This window comes from Phyllostomus hastatus, unplaced genomic scaffold (genome assembly GCF_019186645.2).
Source record: "Phyllostomus hastatus isolate PE091 unplaced genomic scaffold, TTU_PhHast_1.1 phas_contig_58, whole genome shotgun sequence".
In the NCBI taxonomy this organism is placed as follows: Eukaryota; Metazoa; Chordata; class Mammalia; order Chiroptera; family Phyllostomidae; genus Phyllostomus; species Phyllostomus hastatus.
The window spans coordinates 55309290-55334863 of NW_025333916.1; the positions used below are offsets into that span (position 1 = coordinate 55309290).

Consider the following 25574-nt stretch of genomic DNA (forward strand, 5'->3'; position numbering starts at 1 on the left):
CCAAGCAATTCTGGTTTGCCAGAAAATTAAGTGAAGTCAGAATAATGCTGGTAATTTGGGGGAAAGTGCCGTTAAGAGACTAGCTGGTGTTAGAGACATTCACTGACTACATGGGAGTGTTTGAAAGAAAACAGAAGTGTAAGTCATTAAGACGGCAGGGATGGGGCCATTCAAGGTGATCACAAAATCCAACACAGGGCCATGGTAGTGCGTGCTGGGAGCAGAGAGAATGGCAAGGGGCCAATGCCTGGGCACAGCTGGTGGGGGAAGAGTGCTCCCCTGTGTGCTGAAGCCCCTGGCAAACACGAGAAAGTGGCCGTGACAGCATCTCCTGAGAAAAGCCCCCACAATTTTCTTCAGTCACCCACTGCTAATGTCAGTAACCTTCAAGCTGAATAAATAACCTGCAAGCATTATTCTGTATCCTGGACCCACTTCCTCTCTCTCTGCTGGGAATGCAGATGGAGGGCCATTGGTCGCCACATCCTGCAACGGTCCTTCGTTTTCCTGAACACCATTCATTTAGTCACTCCTCAATGTTCTCTTTCGTAGACTGAGAAATTCTAATTTTTTAAACATCTAGTTCAAAGCTCTTTTCCCTCTGTGATTTTTTTGTTTATTCTAAGTTCGTGAGTATTCTGGACTTTATACTATCAGTCCTGATTCAGGACTCAGTCAGAGCTGTTGCGATTGTTTTTGTTATTGTATTTGACCTCTTGTGGTCTATTCCTTTGTATTTATTCTGTAGGGAAAAAATCATAAAGTCTAGAAAGAGAGATAAATTACTTTATTGTATTGTAATGTGATATTGATGAATAATCTTATGCATATTTGACTTCATGTCCACCTTGTTACTTCATTCTTAATTTTTACAGCACGGTGGTGACTTTCTCATTGTTTCCTAGTTTGTGATTCGTGATGACCCATCATTTTCACTCTCATCTCTTCGTAGATACATCCGAGACCCTCTCCATCAAAACCACAATTCCTCTTTAATGTTGTATTTTATATTTTCTCCAATTTCCAAGGAAAATTTAAGTTCTGATTCTCCAAACTATACTCATTCACCATCTTATTAAACATTTAAAAGGCAGGACCATATATCTATTTGAATTTCTTGTATCAGTGCATTTCGACAATGCTACTGCAACTTTGACTGGTTTTGCAAATTGTCCAATTAAGTAATTTTCATGTCGTAGCTAACAAATTTCCAACCAAAACTGTTTATGAAGATATCAATCAACGCGTAGCTGCTAAGAACCAAGATGCAAATGATGACCAGAATTTAAGAGACCAAATACAGCACAGGTGAGTTTAAAATTCAATGTCCTGCTTCTTGTCCTTCGAACAGACTGACAATTAGTCACTTTGGGACCATCAGACCTAGGGAAAAGACGTATTCCCTAGCATGCAGGGAATGCTTTCCCTTTACAGGGAAAACAAAACTGAGTAGCTGGGATGCCGAGTGAAACATCTGTGTGCTTGCTTTCAGAGCAGAGGGCTAGTCACCAGGACCCGGGAGGGAAGAATCAAACCAGGCAGCACTTCCCTCTGTGGTTACGTGAACTTGCTAGTTCATTATATGGAATCCTAACTCGGCCCCTAATTCAGTCCCTATTCAGCGACTGCCAGCGAAGGTCATGAAACTTAAAGACCTGGTATAGTATAGTTCTAAAGCGTATAGTTCTAAAGTATAGTTCTAAAGTATAGTTCTAAAACTATACTTTAGTTTTAGAGTATAGTTCTAAAACTACTTCTGTTTTGCTAAAACTAAGTTAAGCTTAAAAAAAAGAAATTATTCTTTGGGTTGTATGCAATTTGTTCATGGGAAAAGAAAATTTGGACAATTTCATGAAATCTGGAGGAGTCTACAGTAATTTACAGGGACAAGTAATTTGAGCGACATTAAGACTGTCATCTCTCAGGGAAGACAGGAAAGCTTCATGAACCGTTCCAAGAATACATTTGACTTATGTAAAGCAACTGCGAGCTCCTCTTACTCAAAGATCTCTTCCTTCAATTTCTACCCCTGAGAGGAGAGTAGATGAGGCGGGAGGCTCAGGCTGCAGCTGCCATTGAACTTGAACTCAGTCCATCCACCAGGAGTGCAGGCGACACTCCCTTCGATTTTCACTAAGAGAGCTGAACTACTGCTCAAGCTTTCCTAAAATAATTCCATGTTCAAATCTCTGTTTACCCTTTCATATACTTCAAAAGTATGGCTTGGTGGTGTTAAATAATTTATTCTTTAAAATGAGTATTCTGCCATTGCCTATAGAGTTCTTAAGGTCAATCTTTCAGATTGAACTATGTGGGCAGCAGATGTTTTCATTATGCATGTCCAAAAAGTCATGCTTACCATTACTCAACTGTGTCATTCAGTACGTAATATTTATGTGATACTTTGATTTTGCAGAATTACAGGTTTCTTGGACAACTGGCCCTTATTGCAGCAATGGTTTTCAGAACCAGAAAATATTGTGATAAACATCAATGCTGAAATAAATGAAGAGTCTTTATGCCAAAAAGTAAAGGAAATATTTATGAATGAAATGGTAAAAAAAGAGAATCAAGGTAACAATATTTCTTTATAATTTTGAGCTTATGTGGGCAAAATGTGTGGTTTTAATGAATTTAAGGGGAAATGAAAGTGTGATCTCAAAGTTCTCTATTTGTACTATCTACAAATGTCTTCTAGCTCTAATTTTAGTTTTCTGCCACAAATGTTTCTAAACAGAAGATTTCCTTTCCTTGGTTTAATTTAATCAAAGGAGGTCATCTAGCTGAAATATTGTTTTCATGTGAGCAAAAAAAAAAATAGCACAGTTAAAATCAAGAATGTTATAGAGAAGGGTAAAGATTTCAAGTTGTCCGCCTCAGCCTTATAAAGAAACAGTGAGTGATTTCTCCTTTTAGGATGAAACTCTAGGCAGTTTAATTCCCCCAATCCTCCTGTGTCGGTATGAATTTATTGATTATTAACTGCTCACTTATATGCCTGCTTCTGGGATGTATATTACCCAAATCAAACCATCCTGACCTCCTTCCTACTTCATCTAACCAGTGACTTCCTGTCAATTTGTCATAGCGTCATTGGAATTGATGATTGAAAGGGACGTGAAGTTCATGCACTGCCAATGGCAGACTTTAATAGTATAATTTTCCCCTTGAGAAATGATTTTAGAAATGTATCCCTTTTATCAGTTGCCCCTAATGGCATTGGCAACTGCAGTTTCTTGGTGTGATAAAAGATGGTCAGAGTTAGTATCACAAGGATTCTAAAACAGCCTTCAGAGCAAGCTGTCTCCAGACACTGGACCTGTGACCTACCTACCCTAATGGATCAGTTAACTGATACCAAAATAGCACATAGGTGTGAACCACAGTCATCAGGACCTTACACTTGGGAAGACAAGCTCCTCCATCGAAACATCTGCTTCCCAAGAAACACCCATGCAAAGCTTTCAGACGAAACAAAACCCAGTCCATCTATTCATATTATTTCAGAGGCTTAACATGGTACCTGACCGTCAGGATTTAGTCTGAGAGGAGGAAGAAACCTCCCACAGTGGTCTCAGAGTCTTGGTTGGGAGGCAAAACCCAACTGATTCTAAGCTGTAGCTTCAAACATCCGCAGGGTAGAATCGAACGCACTTCAACCTTCTCCTAAAGATTTTACATTCTAATCATTGATTACATCAACAGACTGAACTGCCACTTATTTAAGATTCATAGCCCAATTGGTCAATGAACACATATTTCATCATTAGTATACTAAACATTTACTTAGTACTGTTAAAAAATAAAAGGATGTGGTGCTTTTATATATTCTGATGTGAACAAAAGTGACCACAATATGCTGTTAAATAGGGACAGGCAGGTTATATATAAAATAGTCTCATTTCTGTCGTTAGAAGCATGTCTGTGTATTAAATATGCGCAGAAAAGAATCAGGCAGCATGGACAGGCCTTGATGGTCAGGGAAGGAGAAGGGCAAAGCGGGCCATTTCCCTTTCCACTTATTTGTCTAAATTGTTTGGTTTTTTAAAACAATAATCACCCATTGTAAATATACACCACATGTTGTTTATCCGTCAGTGGACATCTGTGGAAAATATTTTAAGTGCAAAAGAAAAACAAAACTCTTTAAGAAATGAAAGCACGTCTACAAGAGGCTTAAAGCTATATAATTTAAAAAGACTCTTGGAGATTGCTACTTAAAGAATAATTTATTAATTCCCCCCAAACAATAATCATATATTACTTTATGATCAGAAAAGAAGTTGATTTCTACTTTGCATAAACGTTGAGTAGAACGAAGCTCCCTTGCTGGCTGCATTGAAAAGAATGATGGAAGGGCAAAGGGAGTCGTATAACAGGAAATAGCCGTGCAGCGGCAGTGCGGGCACTCCTTGTCCGTGGTTCGGTCGGTAAAACTGGGGCCATTTCCAGCATGGAGGGCTTGACGGTCAGGGAGCACAGGGACAGCGTGCTGGAGAGGGTGAGCTTGAATCACGAAAGCCAGGAGGCCTCAGCAATAACAGGAGCCCGGAAAGACACAAACCAGCCCCGTCCCTGCCCGCGTCTCTAGGTCGGCCTGGCTGACAGTCTCCTCTCCGGGAAACCTCCTCCTTCAGACACCCACAGGCCTCCCTCCCTGACTCAGTTTCCATCTTTGCTCCACCCCCACCTTCTCGGTGGGCCGTCCCTGCTCAGCACTCTATTTAAAGCTGCAGCACCACCCCACAGCACTCCCGATCCCTGTGCTCCGTTCTGTTTACCTTCTCCTCAGCACCCATCACCTTCCCACCCCTTACATAAATCAGCTTCCTCTCCGTGCTCGCTCACCGTTTGCCTCTCATCGCTGGGGTGTACGCTTCACAAGCCAGTGACCTTTCTCTCTTGTTTCACTGTTGTATCTTTAGCAACCAGCACTGCGCCTGGTGCTGTTTGTAGTGCTAGTAGCACTAGCAGTAGTAGTACTAGCGGTAGTAGCATTAGCAGTAGTAGCACCAGCAGTAGTAGTACTAGCAGTAGTAGTACTAGCAGTAGTAGTAGTAATAATAGTAGTGGGGGTACGGTAGTTTTACCTTATTGTTACAGGCCTTCCTTTCTGTCAAGGCACAATTTAGGTTCAGTAAATGGTTGTCACATGATTGAATGAATGAACTGCTAAAACTTCCTTGAGTACTAAGTACCATTCTAAATGCTTCCTTTCTGTCATATCTATTCACCCGTAGACATTGGTGCTACACATCTCATTCCCCCTGCATTTCCACCCCTCCCCCACCTCTTCTACCACATGCTCTTCATCTTCTCATCACACCTTTTTATCTTGTTTTCCCATTGGAAATGTTGAAATAATCCTTTTTTCTCCTATTCCAATACACTAGCTACTTTTACATTGTCACTTTTACCTTTGGCACCCCTCAACAAGCCACACACACACACACACACACACACACACACAGAGTTCCCATCCCGTTCCCATCCCCGTCCTCACCACCAACACCGTCAGAAGCAAGGGAAATGGGATTTCTAACCAAGCGGAGAAGATGAAAATCTTAAAGACTGGACAATTTAAGGGAAAACCTTAATGTGTGAATTTAGCCTTAAATCAGTAAGGACAGTTTATGTTAATTTAGGAGGTTTGTCATAGCTCAAATGAGGTAGTAGGTGTCTAGGGTCCCTACTAAACGTCCATTCTTGTCATCCTTTTGAAGTTAAAAAGAAATTAGAAGAAAAGGAAGCTCAGAGGAAAAAAGAAGCTTCCCTGGCTGAGCCTCCAGCTTTGCCTCCTCTCCCTCCGCCTCCTGAACCAGAAAAAGAGAAGGAAACCCATCCTCTGTATGAGCGTTCAAAAACTCCTGCCAAAGGGAAACCGCCATCAGGTGACTGACAGCATAATTTATCATCCTGTTTGCCAGTTTCTTATTTTCACTTAGAAAGGAGTTACAAATCGCAGTAGCGGCCCATTAATCTAGACTCAGACTTTGAACAACTTCAATCCCATGAGACCAAGCTGTGTGCTCAGATGGAGGCGGAAGCGCCCTTAGCAGGTGACCGTCATCACAAAGCCTAGGTGCTTCGCCATGGAGGGGGGACCGTGACGTCCTCACACCCCTGATGAGAATAAGTCCGCGAATGAAAGGGGAAAAGGCACGGAAAATAACCAGAATGAGCTTAGATTAGATCTAAAGGGCAGACTTTGGTGTGCCGGTCCACAGAGTTTTACATAGTGTGAGAGCATCTTACAAAAATGAACATGAGAATTAGCATAAGCAGTTGTCTGTAAGAATAAGGGAACAAATCAACCGTACTCTTTCGAGACTAGATTGTATGTACAATTAATCTTCAGTGCAATGTGGCTATAAAAGGATAGACAAGTGCCTGGCATCTTGGTAAACATGTATTTATAATATACATTATGTATGAATAAAGAGCTTGTGTATAGAATATTGTACAGCATACGTTTTTTTTCTAGATTCTAAACCACAAAGGACCATTAAGTTTTGTGGTAGACAATGAAAATAATGACAAAAGTAAAGTGCTTACTTGTTGAAATGCATGACGTGGGCAGAATATCATTATCACCTGGTGCTGTGTATATGAGACAAATGTGTCTGTAGTTTCTGGCTTCAGCTTTATAAACGACCAGCTGTGCAGTCACCCTAGTCTACCAAGGTATATTCTTCGTGGTGGATCGTTTTCGAAACCCCACCATCTTCCTGCTTCACAGAGGTTTGAGATGGGTCTGAATATTTTTAATTAAATTGAGTTACCCTAAACAAGTACATTTGAAGACTTTAATAACACATTATGGTCTAGTAAAGACCATTGTATTCCAACCAAATGGGGCTAACTAAAGGCAAAATGTACAAACTCTAAAAAAAACATTTTTAGCATGTGAACAGTATAACACAAAGCCACAAATGAAATACACACCCTTCCCCACTACCTCACTAGGAATTTAAAAAAAAATTCAGAGATCTGGAGGGAAAATGGAAGTCATTAAATGCCTTGTAGGACTGGGAACAGAGAGAGCCTGCAGTTACCCAGTGTGCACAGGCCTTGAGCCTGCGGCCGCAGCTCTCCCTCCGCTTCTTCCCGGCCTGTGCACAGGCAGGAGGGTCTGTACACCCGAGCCGTGCCCTCAGACCAGTCTCTGGAGTCTCTGGTTTTAACACAGTCCAGTCTTTACATTGCTGAAGTTTTCTTGCAAATTTAAAATTGTATTCTTGAATACTGTGCACTAGAGGAATAATAAAGCTATGGTTGCTTCAAAGAATGGTTGTATCCGTCTCTTTTTTCCACCAAGGACAGGGCTAGTGCCTGATCTTTAAAAATGTACAGAAGGGCTGATCTCCAGGGGCCTCACTACTGCCTTCCAGCAAGGACCAGAAGGGGAGCTCGGGGCGTTGGGGCATGGATGGGGCAATAGGACGGGTCTCACTGCCCATGTAGCTCAGGAAAGTTTGGGTAAGCGATTTTAGGAGGGAAATTTCCAGCAGGTTTGCTTATGTTTATATAAAAATTTATACATTTTTCAAAAGAGAACATTTCAGAACCAAAAACCTGAGGCTTCTGAACATGTCCAACTTAAAAACCCAGTTACAATATCCTTTAGAAGCTGAGATGAAGAGAAGAATTATTTACTTAAAAATCAAGGTAGAAATGGGGTAAGGAATGAGGCCTAGTATACTGAGTGCTAAGTGATCTTTGTGCAAATATAGGTTTACTTTGGATGTGGTTCTGCATTTTATATGAGCTCCAAATGCACTTGGGATTAAGTTTGGAAACTTCACAGTCTTGATCTATTAAAGAGTTTGTTATCAGATCTATTACCAAATGTCAGAATTTAACTTAAAACTAAAATTTTCAATGTCATAAAATTCACAGTACTACCCATATTGCTATTTAAGAGTATTTTTTGAGATTTCAGAATATATTTTAGAACTGATAAAAAATAGGCAGAGTGCATGCTGCCCCCAGCAGAAATTAGGCTTGCCCACAATACTTTATAAGTTCAGTGTGCTACGTATCTCTAGTTTTTACTTTCATTTTTTTGTTGCCTTGAGCTTAGGTTTAAAGCTAGTTAAACAGTTGGTTACCCAGAGTATTGTTATAAAAGGAACTAGAGGCTTATGTAGACTTTTATTATTATTACTATCATTATTATTAAGTTTATTTCTTAAAAAGCAATGAATTCAAATCTTTGGATGTTTATGTATTTATTGATGGGTTTGGTGGCCAATCATTTTATAGAAATTAACAAAGTTCCAAGGTTGCTCCTTCTCTGTGTCTTATACTAGTCTTATTTCTATGGAACCTTGGTTGTTGGATCTGAGATGTTTAAATATAAGTGATACATGTTATGCATTTGCACATTCTTGTAACTATCGCTTCTAAATGCAAAGAATAGGTTCAAATGGGGTCTCTCTATCACGGGCATTTCCGTTGCCCCATATATTCATCCTTCCACTGAGGAAAAAAAAAACTGTAGCTCAAGAGAAAGGGAGCAAAATGATTGCATTGGTTCAGTGAATAATGCAGGATGGAGTGAATTTTTTCAAGGAATCGGTTTATTATTTGAAACATCTTATTGACCTCTAGATCATTAGTTTCCCATTTTCACCTTTCCCACGTATTTTTAAACTAGATTCCAGGGAACCCAAGATAAATATATTGAATCAACCCTTTGCACTGCAAGTTATAGTCAACACAAAATGGAAATGCAAAAAGCACAAGGGAACCAAGTGTGTGGTTCAAGAGAAGTTCAAGGATGCGCCCTATCAAAACAATGTGGTTATTTAGCTCTTCTTTAAGTAGTTTTGGCATCATTCTTATTACAGATCCAGTTGTCATTACATAAGGATCATTCCATTGAAGTAAATCCAAATAGAGACACACGCTTCAAATAGCTTTGTGACTGCCTTAAAACTCTGCTGCCCTCTACATTGATGAATTCACTATCAAATCCACTACAAAATGTTAGTATTAAACTTAGGACTAAATTTCTATATGACAGAATGGAATAATAACTAATAAGTCTGTCTTTTAAGAGGTTTCAATCCGGTCTGTCTTCAGAAGAATTTTAACTCACAGTCAAGGCCTGGGCCGTGTAATGTGGTTCACAAATATAACTGTTTATCTGTGGGAAATAACATTAGATTGCTCATAAAGCATATAGCTCGGACTACTGAAGAAAACCATCAGTGACATTTGTGTGTTGAATTTCGTTTAGAGCCCCCGCACGGTAAGAAAGAATCTCTTCAGGAAGGAAAAGGGAAGAAAGGTGAAACTTCAGTCAAAAAGAAAGGTGCAGCAGATAAAGGTAGATGTGACTGAATATAATTCTGCATTTTCTAACTGTCTCAGTGAAAAAGCTAGATGTGTGTAGGAGGAAGCACTAAATACTTCTCTTGGGCATTTGTAAATCATAAGACCCCGCTTCATGAAGAATATAACTTCAATGTTTCTGCAGCCTGGCTCTGAGCAAAGGTCCTGCTGAGAAAAGGGATCCCTGTAAGAAATAATTTAGAGCATATCTAGTATACAGAATATCTACTCCTCAGAGACATTATAGGCATTATCCTCGGGCTAAGCTATGCCATCAGAAAGCTACCTACCAAACCGTATTTCTTGGGTCCCCATGGAATTGCTTTCCTTGATAAGCACTTTGGTATAAAATCATCAACTACCTTTATGACATATTGCAGTGGGAGTGAAACTCTCATTACACCAAATAATCTGCTATTACATTTTCTAAAAGGATAGTATGCCCACTACATCATTCAGTGGCTCATATGAAATCCCAGGTGAGAAATTTCATTTAGAATCCAGGGACAGGCAAATCTTTCTTCCTCTAAGTGGTTAGATAATTAGCTAAATAATAGCACTTCCTTTTTTTCTCTTTTTCTGTCTAAAAGTTTAGAACCAAATTAGTGGCTCAGATTTAGTATCTGTGCAAGGACCCAGATCTCAGTATCTGCCTTTTAATTCCTTTCCTGGTTTGGATCTTCTACTTTTAGTGGCATTTTTCTTCACCCTAATTTCACTTAAGTTTTACTTTATTTTATTTTAACTATTTCTGTGAAATAAGGGGGATACATTTTTAAAGTAATTGATAGCTGGAAGAAGAAAATCCCAGCCTCTAAAAACACATTAGTTAGATTTATGTTGAAGCTGCTATAACAACCAATTAATTAATTAGAGATTGAAAGGGAGTCATAGATACAGACAGTTGACATTTTTCCAGGGTACATTCAAATGGGTTGTAACGAAGTGTGTACCTCTGTTTAACATTATTCATTACAAATTGCTAATGTAGTTGCCTCCCAAGAGAGTGTAACATTTACAAAACAATTGCTAAAAAGCAATCTTTGTTTTCAGCATTTAAAGATACATAACCATGAATCTCTAAGAGAATCTCACCCTTCTCTGATTATATGACTTGATGGGCTTAAATAACTAGAGCCATTTTGTAAGGTAACACTGAGTTAAAAATTTTAGCTCACATGTTAAGGGCTACAACTTATGCTCACTTCTCACCTATTTATTTTCAGTAGGAGAATACTTTTTACATTTAAATTATTCATCCCTTGTTTTCTCTTTGTGATCAATGAAATCAGATGAAGGATTATCATAGAATCATCAAAAGTAGGAGTTAAATATACTAAGCACATCAGGTGCTCAATCGTGAGGTTAGACGTGACAGTGCGCATGCTCTTGAAAACATCCTTAGTTGACGGTATACAGACTTGGAACAAACCGTGAGCAAGTGCAGGTGCCACCAGTAAAATGTGTGCACTAGGGTGATGTAGTGAGCTCAGTTTAACTCACTTTAAGGACTTTCAAAATCTTTTGCTTTTATTTTACTGAAATTGTATTCTGTTCAATCACATTTGAAATAGGGGAAGAAAAAGAAACTCATTCCAATCTCACTTATAATGACACAGTTCTTATTAGAGAAATTTGTCTTCAAGGGACCATAGCATTATCACTTTTACTTCACTAGAGAGTCAGGTTAAAGGATGAGAAATCGTCAACAGAACAAAACAGAGGAAAACTTTGGTTATTGACTGAACAGAGATTTCCTTAAATTTTTCTTTTTTAAAATTTTATTTTAATTATTGTTCAAGTACAATTTTCTAGCATTCACTCCCATCCCAGCCCATCCACCCAGCCCTGCCCACCTCCCTCCCATTCCCACCCACTCTAGTACTGTCCATGTGTCCTTTATACTTGTTCCTGTAAACCCTTCCCCTTTTCCCCTGGAATTCCCCTTAAATTTTCCTAAATTAAAAAAAATCTAGATACAATTTTAGACCTGTGGATGATGGATACTCTTTTTAAATATGGAAGTAGAAGTCACTTAAACTTCCTGCAAGACACAATTGCCAATTTCCCCTCTACATATAATCCATATATTTTTAAATAGTATAAAAGTAGAAGGTAGAGTTACTTCCTAAAGAGCATTGTTATTCACTACTCATTAAATAAATATATTTTGGGGAAAGAATGTGCTCCCAATTCTACAGGCATCTATAAACTGCATCTAAAATCTCAATAATGAAGCTGCAGATAAGTAGAATTTAAATGGAATAAATTCCTTAACTCTGACAGCCTTGATACTTGAAGGAAATATCGGCTCCTCCTGAATTAGGGTACTAGGGTCAGTCACACAGTCTTTGAGACCATCGAGGTGCCCCTTAACTGGTCTAGGTTCCCCTCTTGATGCTGAACTGAAAATTAGGCCTCGTCCTCCTCCTTTTCCTCCTCTTTCTTTTCTCCCTTCTTCCTCTCTCTTTCCCTCTTCTCCTTTCCTCTGTCTTCTCCTCTCTTTTCCTTCTCTATCTCTAATGCCTTAATTCAGCCAGGCTTATGGCACAACTACCTTCATCTGCACGGTCTGATGGTAGCAAAAAATATCTTCTTCCCCACCCAGGCCCAGTGTCTCATGCAGAGAACACAGGAATGTTCAGAAGCTACAGTGCCCCTTCTTCTCCTCCCCCACAGCCCTCCCCAGCTCTGGCTAACTTCTGCAATGACCTCCTTCCACCCCACTGCCCCCCTGGGCTTCAAGGAACACCACACACCACTCCTGTTACAGCTACCCTCCTTCTCATTCAGAGTGAAGAATTTAATTTGCCAATTTATGCAGCACAAAATAAAATTCACCTGTCTCTAGACTTTAAACCTTGTAAGAACCATATGTTCATTGTGGAAGCAAAGACCGATGAGAATAAAATATCAGGTTGCTTATCCTAACCAAATGAGTAAGAGAAGTCATACTGCTTTTCAACAACTGTTATTGGTATTGGGGGTTCACTTCTGGGCTGTAGAGAACGAGGTTTTTGACTTTTTATTAGGTGATGCTGCCCAAAGTTGCCTAAAAAGTAATTAGTGAATTGCCTGAAGTCCAAGGCAATCATAAGTCACTCATCCGCCAGAACCTGGTCCTGTTCACCTACTTGTAATGGAATGATTTCATGTGCATGTTCAAGGTTCTCCTAAAGGGAAATCTTCAGGAGGAAGAGTACCGGGAAAGAAATCCCCTGCTGAATCCGCAGCTGCACCACCTGCCCCCGCAGGGCCGCCGCCCCCCAAGCCAGGGTCGGAAGAATGGGTCTATGTGAATGAACCGATTCCCGAGGTATGGCAGTTTGTATTCAAGTGAGTAGAACCTGTCCTTTTTACTGCTTAGAGTAAGAGTCACACTATTATTGGCAGCACCCAGAGGTCTTTCATATATACGCACACATATATTCATCAAAACACCAAGGTGATTTTTTGAGACTGCTCGTTAAACCACATCTCTTCCTTTCCCCAGTCCCCCAAGTGTCTGAGTCGTGCTTTGAACTCCTGCTGAGTGCTGAAATGGGGGGAAGAAATGGGAGGGCGAACGTTCTTCCCACAGACAAGCAGAGAGGCAGTTTCCTGGGAAAATGACCTCCCAAGAACGCACACCCAGCAAATGACAGCCCTCCTTCCCTGTTCTCATGCCCACAGCATAGTGCCCTCAAATGAAGTTTGACCTCAGACTTTTGGAAATAGAAGGAGTCTTTTGAAGCTAACTAAACTAATAAAAGAACAGGGAATTATCTGGCCTGCGAACTGGAAACAAGCGCACTAGGATCAGGCAAGGTGATGCCCCAGCTGAGCCCTGGATGCTCCATTCCATTCTTTGACAACTGAGGAGCCCAGTGTCCACCTAGACGCCTCTGGTTGCCTTCACAGAGAAATCATCTCGGGAAAATCACACAGAAGGGTCTTCCCTTTAGCTGACCTTCTGTGCCAGGCACTTGGGACCCAATGAGGAATCATAGTAACGATAGTGTTGCTGTTACCATGGAGGTTTCCTAGGGAAATGTCTTAGCTCCCCAGTCACCTCACAGACTCTTTAATTAATGTGCACTGAGGGGGAAGTTTCAACAGAAAATATGTGAAGACGAGAACATGAAATTACATAATTATGAATGTGTATAACTGATGTCACTAAGCCAAACAGAAGCTACTTTTAAAAATAAACATATTTAAACCCTGCCATAAAAGCAAAATATCGAAGTGGTGGTTGGGAAGGAGATAAAACTTAAATAACATTATTTGGCAGGGGTGGAGAGTAAGGGACAAAAATATTGAAATCCAGTCTTGAACTCCAAACCTTAAAGCCCTCGAGAAGTAAAATCGTAGAGGACAAGAGAGGAGGAGAGGACAGGAGCAGAAAAATAAACACGAACACTGCGGTGTGGCGGCAGCCGCCACAGAGATCTCCTGGCAGTGAGGATTCTGGCAGGAAACAGATGATAAATGAAGGAGAGTTGGAAAAGAACTATTTACATGTATGCGGCCAGTGACTAAGGAAACCTACAAGGATTCGATTATTATCTCCAAAAGAGGGACACCTGGGAGCCACAGTGGCCCCTAGGCTGAGAAGGAGAGGACCCTCCAGAGGACCTCTGCGTGGAGGGGGCCATCGGACAGGACCGTGACCTTCAGCAGAGGGACGCAGCCGCCCACATGCAGTGACCCAGCAGAAAGGAGCAGGGACATACATCCCAGGCCTCCCGTTCTTCCTGCTCCCTCATCACTTGCCCCGGGGTTGGAGGGCAAAGGTGTTCCCTGAAGTCGTTCTCATAAGCTGGTCTTCCAGGGCACTGAGCAGGCTGAAGAATGAAAGACAACAAGAAGGTGTACAGCACGGACTTCTAGTTACCTAGACAAAACCATGGAGAAAACGCCTTCTCTAGAGCCAGAAGAATCCTGTAAAACAAAGCAGGCCACAGGATCCACTCTAGTCCTTTTCCCACTCTCAGCTTCTCACACAAGTTGCAGCACTTACTTGCAAGGAAGAGGAAAGAGAGGCCCAGTTAAACTTGAATTTCAGATGATTGACAAGTTTAATTGGGCATCTTATACTTTATCTGGTAACACTAGTTCCAGGTCTACAAAGGACCCCAGATCTATTAGCTCAAGAGACATGGTAGGGGCAGGAGAGAAAAGGAGAAAGAGAGATTGCTTCCATACCTGGCTCTCTCAGGTGGAGTCAGCAGCCAAGTTCAAGGAGAGCCTCAGTCCCTCTTCCTGTGCCAGCCACAAGGGAAGGTGCAGAGAGAACCAAGGAGGCCATTGAAGTGAGAGGTCTTCGCTTTCCAGTTCTGAAGCTTTGGGGAATATCTGCTTTGCCTACCAATTCGCTCTTATGCTTAGTCTTCTCCAGGGACAAGGGTCATATTTAATTGCAAAGGATAGATCTGAACATTCAGTCATGTCTCATGATTTTGAGTCCCCAGACCTAGAGACTTACATTACATCCCAGAGACTGGAAGAATCTAGAGACATGACATTATCAACCACTCAAATCACAGAAGATACAAGAGATTCTGGAAGACCAGATGTAGGCAAATGCCTAGATATTTGGTGAAAGGCAGATGAGATTTAGTAACATACAGACCAAAAATCTATATATTAATCCCTGACAGAAGTTGAGACATAATTATTAAATCATGACTTCTGAGCACTCACAAAACACAAAAATAATCACCCAGAGCCCACCCAGGTTCATTAAGGCTCAATCCTGCTGAACTGGCTCATTCCTTTTCCTTGATTACAAGGTCGGATAGGTGAGTCAAGGAGGTGCCACAGACATCATGCATCTGGAGTGCAAAACAGTACTTGACCATTTCTCACGAAGTTCTTGCAGATGAATGAGATCTGCGAGTAGGATATTAGTTTGATTGGGTCCATTCTTCGGTGGTAACTCTTCATGCAGAGAGTGTTAATTCATGGATTGAAGTCAAACAGGAGAGAGGTTTAGCAGTGGGCTCGTTTAAAGTGGTCTTCAGCACCGTTCTGAATACCACATCCTTTAGGAGAGATCATGACAAACGAGAAACCAGAGAGGGTAAGGAAAAGGAGATAAGTAGTGCATGAGGAACATTAATGGAAGTGTAAATATTTGATTTAGACGAAAGAATATTTGCAGTATAGTTGGACATAGAACCATAGGCTTTCAAAACTAGATGGAGTCATCCAGTGTTCTAAAATTTTAACGGATGATAAAATGGTTCAGGTGAGTCGACTTCCATTCACATGCACATTTACTGAGTACCTGTTACGTGCTGCAGTGGATGCTGGGAATCCCAAAACAACCAGTTTCTGCATTCCAGCCTGCCTCTCCTTGGTAATATCTCTGCATATTTGACAGGCAGTCCTAGGGAAGGCTGTGCAAATGTAGCCTGTCCGTCTCCAAAGGGCACAGTGAGGCTGAGAAGGGGAAACTGCAGGAAGGCAAATTTCTGCTCAACACTGGGAAGAATTTTCCAGTAGCATGAGTTACGTGACACTGTAGGGGCTGTCTTAGAACGTCAGGCTGAATGCATCAGTGAGGTGCATGGAGAGACTGGAAAATTTGTAGCACTTGGCGTTTCTGAGTCGGAGAGAACATTGGCCCAGATGCCTGCTAAGGTCCCTGTGTGTGATTCCCTGAGTAAACAAAGGCCCAGTCAATAAGGAAATAAGTAGCATTGCAAATTTATATTGAATATCAGTATCTTTGGTTTTATTTCATTTTGACTATTTCTTGGTTTTGATTGTTCATTTGCATTATTAAAGACAACATAAATTTTCATGGTGCACAGAGCAAAGATAAAATCTCTTGGATGAATTCAGAGAAATAACCCCTCATCACTGACAATGAACACTAGGTGTTCCCCATACAAAGCAATTTTCCAGTTTAGGTGAAATGCGACATCTGTGACAGTTTATTCATTCAATAAATATTTCTTGAGCACCTACTATGTTCCCCAGACACTGTAGAAATTATAGGGAAAACTGCAAAGTGGAGGGTAAGACAACCATTGCTCCTGGCCTTGAGAGACAGATATGCTCAAGGGTTAGCTGGGGAAGGAAAGGGAAAAAACCCAAGAAGCTTCAGAGAAAATGTTTTAAATATTAGCTGTTGTATCTTGATCTTCTTGTTTATTATCGCTGTTTTGGCTCAATTATTCAGAAGAATATCCTCTTTGAAACTGATTTGTACGCTTTACTATTTAACAGGAAATACCTTCATTTTTAGTGCCTTACTGGGAACTAATAGAAAATTCCTACATAGACTCCGTCAGAACGGTGCTCAGGCACCTGAGAGAAGACTGGCATATTGTGGTCACCTTCTTGTATGAGATCAGGTGAGCGAAGCTTCCGACGCTGGGAGTGTGGGGTTGACAGGCGGGACATGCAAGCTGCAGCTCATCCTCTCGATACCTTCCAGGACAAGTTTCCAGCAGTTTCTAAGGCGCCCAGATCACAAGCAAGACTTTGTATCCCAATGGCAGGCCGACTTCAACTCGATTCCTGAAGACCTGTGGGACGACGAGGAGACCAAGGCGGAAGTCCACCAGAGAGTGAACGTAAGGGAGCCTCTGACCTGCTGGGCCAGCTGTCCACACCCTCAGACCTCGCAGAACCCGAATCCATCCCCTCTCTTGCTTCCGTGAGGTGTGAGGGTGAGGAGGGAAGTGGTCTGAAGGCTTACTTTTTTTTTAAGATTTTATTTATTTATTTTTAGAGAGGGAAGGGAGGGAGAAAGAGAGAGAGAAACATCAATGTGCGGTTGCTGGGGGCTGTGGCCTGCAACCCAGGCATGTGCCCTGACTGGGAATCAAACCTGCGACACTTTGGTTTGCAGCCCGCGCTCAATCCACTGAGCTATGCCAGCCAGGGTGCTGAAGGCTTACTTTCAAGAGTGACTATGGAAAGGCCCACTGAGAAGGTTGGCATTTGAGCAAACTCAGTTCGGAAGCCACTGAGTGAGCCACATAGACACTTGGGTGAGAGTGCGTCAGTCACAGGGGAAACAAAGGTGAAGAAAGGCACTGGGAGTGGGGGGGGCGGGTGCTTGGTGTGCGTGAAGAACAGCAAAGAGGCAGGTGAGGCTGGCACAGACTGAGCATGGGCCAGAGGGGTGGATGAGGGGGTCGGAGAGCCCCCAGGAGACCAGTTATCTGAGGCCCGGAAGGCCATTATTAGGGTCTGAGTGAGAGTCGGAGCCTTCAGGCCCGGGTCTAAAAGAGTCTACAGGGGAATAAAAGCAGCAGGGAGCCCAGCAGGGAGACCATGTGAGAAGCTATTAAAATTCAGTGAAGGCATCACGGTGACTTGGCTGGGCAGGGCGCTGGAGAGTTTAACTCAAGAGGCATTGAATTAACCATTGTCCCAGTAAAGCCGAAGGATTTTACCTGTTCTTAGATGTTCCTCCAACAGTTGTTAATTGCTATGTAAATCCAAAACATACCTGCCTTTTCTATCTTTCCTGCTTATTCATGATGTCAGCACTCCTACAAACGTCTTCCCCATATCAGTCAGGTGATTGTTGATCGAAAGAGAAAGTTTTTACATTTAAAATAGCTTATATGGGATTTTCTTTCTGAGTTCGACTGTATCACATTTGTTTAGATAAATTAGATAATAAAAAGAAGCAAAACTTAAAATGGCAAATCCATAATCCCATTGCCATTCGATAACCATTGTTATCAGTTTGGGACAATCATTTTTTGCAAAATATGTGACTGCAACATAGATATTATTTTGTAACATTCTTTTCCAACATAGAACATGTTTTCTTTCCCTACAAAAACTCATCTACCTCATTATTTCTGATATCTAAAAGATATTTCACTAATTGACTATATCATAATATATTTACAAATGTCTGTTGAGCACCAACTTTATATTTTAGAGAATTATATAGTAAAATTTAATCCAGTTAGATATTTACCACATCCTCAATTATTTTGGGGGGCAAATTTCAAGAAAGTGAAACTGTTAGATCTAAAATGATGCTTATTTTTTCAGTATTTTTATTGTTCATTCTTCATTGAATTTATGGGGGTGACATTGGTTAATAAAATTAGATAGGTTTTTAAACACCTTAAAAAACTACAATTTTTACTGCAAGTAACAGATTATGGGAATGCATCAATTACTTGGTTCTATCTTTTTTGTTAATTTTTGCCAATGTAATGGGCAAATATATGTACTGTATTTTGCCATGTATAATGCACAATTTCTTGCCCAAACTTTTGAGAGAATAATAAGGATGCACATTATACATGGGTAGTACTAATTTGTATCTATATAAATGTTTCTAATTCTTTTATTTATGCTTATGCATTAAAAGTATAACTCTAGAAAGCAATAACAATATCTGTATGTTCAAAAATAAGTGCTAAAATTCCTTTGTAATACAAAAAACAAGTATCTAAATACAAACAAATACAAAATGGAATTAAAAAATTAAAATGAAGCCCTGGCTGGTGTAGCTCAGTGGATTGAGCGTGGGCTGGGAACCAAAGTGTCCCAGGTTCGATTCCCAACCAGGGTACATGCCTGAGTTGCAGGCCATGGCCCCCAGCAACCGCACATTGATGTTTCTCTCTATCTTCCTCCCTTCCCTCTCTAAAAATAAATAAATAAAATCTTTAAAAAAAATTAAAATGAAAGATTTTTTTCCTGAATATCTAAATACAAACAAATAAAAAATGGAAGTAAAAAATTAAAATGAAAGATTTTTTTCCTGAAAGTTTAAGCCAGAAACATGGGTGCACATTATACAGGGCAAAATACGGGTAGATCTTTTCTGTAATTTGCATTTCTGTTTTTACAATAGAAGTTGACTATTTTTTCATACGTTTATTGTTTATTTCTCTTCCTCCTGAAGACTGTTTATGATTTCTTTTGATTTTTCTGTTTGGAGTGTGCTCTTTTTTTTATTGATCTCTAAGACCTCTTTCTATATTGAGGACATAAACCATTGCTTGCTCATATATTATAAATATATTCCCAGTTTGATGTTTGCTGTTATATTATTATTTTTTAAAGATCTAATTGGTTCTACGAAGGGATTCATGAGTCAAGCAGCATCCCACCCAGCAACTAGACGGGCACTTGCCTTTCTATCATTTTAGCTGAGTTTTAATATACAGAAGTCCTTTCATTTGTATAGATAAATATAGACATTTTTTCTGTATAGCTTGTCTTTGTGGTCAATTTAAAAATTATATCTCTAGCTGTGGCCAGTGTGGCTGTGCTGGTCGCAGTGACATCCCATAAACCTAAAGGTTCCGGGGCAGGTCCCCCTTCGGGGCAACAGAAGTGCGGATGGGAGGCAACCAATTGATGCTTCTCTCTCTCATTGATGTTTCTCTCTATCTCTCCCTTTCCCTTCTCTCATTGATGTTTCCCTCTCTCTCTCTAAAAAGAATGAGAAAAATGTCCTCAGGTGAGGATAAAACACACATCTCTACTCCAAGATTATATAATTAATTTATTTTAATATTCTTCAACTTATTTTAATTTTTAAATTTATTTTAATTATTTATTTAAGATGGATACTAGAAAATAACTCAGAGTCTCTATTTGGAAGGTTCAGTAAGTTTGGGCCAAGTCAACCACATTAATATTATCATTCTTTTTAGCAGCGGACCCTAGGCGGGATAGAGTAAAGAAACCCGTGAAGTTTAAAAAAATAAACCTGCATTTGCTTCAGGCCCTTGAGGTTTTGGATGGGCCCTTATATCACATTCAGTTTCTACAGTGTCATAGGTCACTCAGATTGAAGCAATTACTCTATTCTTTTTTTTACATTCTTATACCTCCATGATCTTACAAAAAACTGATGGAAGTAAAGTAAGAACCTCTGTGACTGCTACATTTCTCTCCATTTCCTTGCTACAGTTTTTGACTTGCAGACTTTAATGCAGTGGCAGTGTTTTTGGAGGAAGGGCTAGACCACAGAAAACGCAGCCACCACGAGTAAGGTGACCTGCAGTGCATTTGTGGCAGACACAGGCATGTGATTTGGTGTCTTTCAGGTGGACTAGGACGCAAATAAACATTTGTTGAGTGAAGTGCATTAGGTGTAAATTTTCTTTAGGGACATTTTTAAGACAGGCAAAGGATTTTAGTTTTATCCCACTGAGGTCATTGGAGCCGTGCCCCTAACGCGTGACAGCGAGGTTTCTCTCTGTCCAGGATTTACGAGACCGCCTGTGGGACATATGCGACACCCGGAAGGAGGAGGCTGAGCAGGAGCGTCTGGACATCATTAACAAGAGCTGGTTGCAGGACTCCGTGGGAATAATGATGAACCACTTCTTCTCGCTCATGCAGGTAAGAGCGCCGGTCACCGTGACCCAGACTCTTCCCACCACAGCCACATTGCTCCCGTAACCAGGCCTTGGGGAACGGGAAGGGTCTGTCCAGGGCTCATTTTACCCGCAGCACTCTGCCCGCCCTGAGCTCCAAGCAGAGGAAGGTAAAAGCTGAAATAAATCTTTTTGGTCCCAGCCAAACCAGCTCCAGAACTGACGGGGTCTTGAGCAACCACTCACCAGCTCAGCTTCCAGATGACCTAGAGCTGTGGCAGGGACAGCAGCGATGGGGACCCTGACAGTTGTTGCCTCGTTAGCCTCTCACAGTGGACGCCTGAAGTGGCCCTGGCCCCAGGTGTGGGCTAGATCAGACTCTGCAGGCATCGGATTCCAGAAACAAGGTTGTGTCTGGATTGAAAAGCAGGCCATTCATCGGAACCTGATGGACTTAGATTTGCAGCCTGTTAAACAGACAGTCGCACTGGACATGTAGACAGACTGGTTTTATTCCCAGACGACTGTCAACAACAGGGGGAGAGCACAGACCAGGTGTGGCTACCCAGCTCTGCCCAGAACAAGGGTGGAGGGGAAGGGCAAGCAATCGTCTACCTGTGCTTTCTAACTGGGCCTGCCTGAAGAGAGGGTAGACTTTCTCCTGTTCTCGTGACGGGAGGAAATCATACCACTTGAAGCAAGTCACCCTCCCAAAGGAACTGAGACTAGGGGCTCTCTGCCTTGATGCTTCCCAGTCCTAGAGGTGGCTGCACCTCCTCCCAACCAGCCCCCCAACCCATGACCCCCTGACAGCCGTCACTCTGTTCCATGCATCCATGCCTCTGTTTCCATCTTGGTCTTCATTTCCAGAAAACTTATTTCAACCTGAATGTTTTAGAATAGTGCTCACAGAGCTTATAGAGAAAATATGTACAGATAAGTTTGGTTTTTTCTTGGGAATTAACATTCTATTTGCTATGAAAGGCAGAACTGAACCGTTTTCAAGATACGAAGAGACTCCTTCAAGATTATTACCGGGCAATGGAATGCAAAATCCCAATGGAAGACAAGAAATTCACTCACCTCCCGCTGCTCCAACAGGACAACAGAGACGCTTCGGAAAGCCACCTTAGGTAAGGCAGGCCACCGGGCCGCACCGCACCCGCTCCGAGCATAGAGCCCCGTGCTTTGAAGTTGAATACCACTAACACAAAAACACACCCCTGTATCTGCAAACCCAAAACAGCTCTAAAAACTGAACACTTTCTCTAACTTCCACTTTAGACTATCGACGTGTGTCTTTATCCCACTTATCGGGAATATTTACTCATTTTTGCCGCAGAGGTATAGTGTGTTTTGTTACGGAACACTTCCACAGGCCCTGCTAGGGGTGTTAGGGAGAATGTAGTATGTATGGATTCTGAATTCTGAAAACACTTTTGACCTCAAAGATTTCCAGTGACGGACAGTGAACCGCTGTCCCTTTATGAAAGGTCCCAAGCTCCTCTGTCTGTGTGTGTGTGTGTGTCATGTGATATAAATGAAGATTGAAGGGGCTATGAGTTCTCTTTTACAGGTAAGAAAACTGAGAAACAGTGAAGCCTTAGTCATATGTGAATATGACTTCATGAGCCTCAAAGACGTTAATAATCTAACATGAGATTTGTGCCCGCCAGAAAGTTAACTTGGTGGTAAAGGTAGAACAAAAACTATATTTTCAACTAAACACACCTGTGCAATATACAAGTTTTATAAATAATTTTTATAGACCCAGCGGGTAGGGATGGGAGAGGGGCTGTAAACAGGCAGAAAACTGTCCTTAAGAAAGAGGGGGTGAGAGCGATGGTAAGTCATGTGATGTGGCTCCCAACCATAAAACACTGAAAGAGCAAAAAATCAGAATTAAAATAAAGTAGTAAGAGAGAAAACGCAAAAAAATTAAAATTATCTGAATTAATGAAAATAAATTAATCAAATAGAATTAAGAATTAAAGTAGCTTTTCTTATGATCAGTCATCAGATCATGAGAAAGCAAGAAACTGCGGGTATGAAGTGGGGGAAGAAGTTAGATTTTTTAGCTGATACACAGGCACTGAACATTCAATCTAATCTCCAAGGAGGTGAGCTATGTATTGTAGATTGAAAGTAGTGCACGTACTCTATTGTACAAGCTTGCTCAGTCAATACAGGTGGCAGGAGCCGCTCAAACTGAATGTGGGGCAGTGGGTGAGTTTTGAGTCAGACGGATCTGGCTTCACCCCGGGGTCTGCTATTTCCCAGCCGTACGTCCGCGATGTCAGATAACGGGACTGCTTGGGAAGGTCTCTGCAGCTCTCCTAAGCCTGGGTGTCCTTGACCGCAAAGCCGGGTTGTCGTGAAGATCGTGGAAATCGAAATCCTCAGGGCACCGAGAACCACGTGCGGAATCAGAAGACCTGAGACCTACTCCCAGTAATTCTCATTAAGTGGTGACTGTAATTGTCATGGCATACTGTGACAGTTACACTGTTCTCACTGACGTGCACTGTTTTCATTGTGAGCATCGCGTGTTCTTGCTTTGTTTGTTTCGCCCTCCCCTTTTCCAGAAAGGACTCGAATGAACCTGAACACAGTGGGGTTACCCGGTGCCCTGCAGCCCCTTTCTTCTCCCTCTAGACCTCTTCCATCTAGTCCCAGCACACCCCCGTCAGGCCCGTCTGTAAGCAAGAAGACAGAAGATACAGACGCAGGAGACACGATTAAGTCGGCAAGCTGCTGACGGAGAACTTTGAAATTAAAAGCAATAAAAAATTCCAAAGGCAATATGAACCGTTGGAGCCATCAAGAGACGCCAAGTTTGAGTGTCTACAGAAGCAGTGCATTCCGTCCTTAGCTCAAAAATAGCAACAGAGGCATAATGGGAAAGCTGTTAATGTTGGTTAGGAGAATGACATGGGGCAAAAGCACAGCCAGTTCTTATTTTCTGCAAAACAACACAGCACCAATCTTAACCTCAAATCACTGCTGGGAGTCTACTCTTAATCAGTGCATCAGCCAAGCCACCAGTCAACCACAGTCTCTTTAACAAATGCAGGGAAACCAGCACAGTGTTAAGCATTTTTACATAGTTTGTTAAAGGGGTAACTCTATCCCTTCAACAAACATATAATAACTAATAATTAGCTAATACCTAATAATTAGTAATTACTAGTTACTCTGAGAACCAAAGAGCCAAGTTCAAGAAACCCTGTCTGATGCTTCAAAACAAGGCCAGCTAATTGTTTGCAGGGGTTCATGAGTAGCTTTTTGAACCACTGCTCGGTGCCCCCGCAACTTGACTCTGCCTTAGCAACTGTGCGTTCTCATTACTGCTCCTGACTCTCCTCCACAAGGTCCAGCAAAGGCATCTCTGGAGCCCCACCCCTTGCCCAAGCTCCAAGCTCTCACTTTCTGTCACCGAGGCAGGTGCCAGTCACAGCAAGCATTCTGGCCCGTGGATCTCTCCTGCCCCTGTCAGCCTTTGAGATCCTGGGATCGTGAAGGAATAGAATATTCCTGGGGCAGCCCTGAACTTTCTACGTGGAGCAGCGATAAGACTGACAGAAGGGGGAGGGAGAATGTGGCTCTGTGTTCCCACATCACTTTACAGAACCGAGAGCGGGGCTCGGCCACCCATAGACAAGAGGGGGGGCTCCCGGAGCTCTTCTCCACTCACGGCCAAAACGTTATCATCTCCCTGGGAAACCCCCTTGCACACTCTGCTTTTTAACTGTCCACTTCAGGAGGCCAAATGCTGGTCATCTTAAAGAAGTGATGCCCAGTTCCATGAGGTTTGCTTTCTCCTGGATGATTTATTTACTCCTCGTCGGCAGCTTATGTCCTGGATAAATTTCAAAATTGCTTTTCTTCATAATTGCCATCATTGAATCCCCTCCTCATAATCACTAAGAATTAAACCTGAAAATTAAGTTTTGTCATTGTTTCTAGTTTCCTCTTGCTTTTAAGATATTCTAGACCACAAAAAAAAAAAACCCATGAATATAGTCTTTTATAGTCTTTTCTTTGTTTAAAGAGTTTTACCGGGAGAAGTTTGAAAATTGAGATTTAAAGCAAGACAACAAAATTTGCATGGTCATGGAAAGTAGAATCCTGTTAAATAAAATCTTTATGTTTCTTTTTTGTTTTCCAAAGAATTCCTCTAGCTTCTCGAATATCCGTTTCTCCGGATTCAGCCATATCCAAATCCAAACCAAAAACCATCCTGAAAGGCAAGATTGACCACTCGCTGGAAAAAGTAGAGTTAAACCTCGAGGTGGACGAGAAGCTGGTGATGGACACCTGGCAGCAGGCCTCCTTGGCGGTGTCTCACATGGTGAGCTGTGCTTTCTCCTGTCTGTCCTCACAGTAATGCCCACACATTACATACCACTGTCGGTGACATGCTACGGGTGAAAAATTTACATTATGTTCACGGGCATTGTATACATTTATATTTCAACTTCTCCCCAAAAGAAATACAAAGTGAAACAATTAAAAACAGCAATTACATGAGATTAAGAAAGGAGTGAACCAACACTTAGGTTATTTTCTATGCTGGGCCAGACAGACTTCCCAGTGCAGGGCCCCCAAGGGCCAATCAAGAGACCTCATTGAGGTGGGTTGAGTGTAAGGCAGTAGGGAGGGCAGGGACTGTGGCCAAATGGAAGTCACACCATTGTCTGCAGATGCATGGGATTCTCAGCCCTAACCAACTTTGCCATTTAAGGATGATGCTCAGTATGACTAGATTTTTAATTCTCTAAGAAAAGCCAGAAGTGCATATTTTTATGTGAAATATGAAAATTCATATTTTAATATGTTAAAAATAAAATCAAAATTTTAAAAATTTACAGAACCAAGCAAAATATAAATCTGCCCTTTTGGACCCTAGTGTATAACCTCCACTGGGCATTT

The 25574-nt window shown here is 41.5% G+C and overlaps 1 protein-coding gene across 1 annotated transcript in view; it reads left to right on the plus strand.

The window, feature by feature from the left end:
- Window positions 1-25574, plus strand: part of SPEF2 (sperm flagellar 2) — a 138573-nt gene that overhangs the window by 65846 nt on the left and 47153 nt on the right. Inside the window, exons 16-25 of the mRNA XM_045847804.1 lie at window positions 1200-1308; window positions 2417-2574; window positions 5724-5891; window positions 9245-9319; window positions 12507-12655; window positions 16558-16685; window positions 16769-16907; window positions 20530-20667; window positions 21627-21775; window positions 24813-24993. Coding sequence (XP_045703760.1) covers window positions 1200-1308; window positions 2417-2574; window positions 5724-5891; window positions 9245-9319; window positions 12507-12655; window positions 16558-16685; window positions 16769-16907; window positions 20530-20667; window positions 21627-21775; window positions 24813-24993 — 1394 coding nt within the window. The remainder of the gene's footprint in view (window positions 1-1199; window positions 1309-2416; window positions 2575-5723; window positions 5892-9244; window positions 9320-12506; window positions 12656-16557; window positions 16686-16768; window positions 16908-20529; window positions 20668-21626; window positions 21776-24812; window positions 24994-25574) is intronic.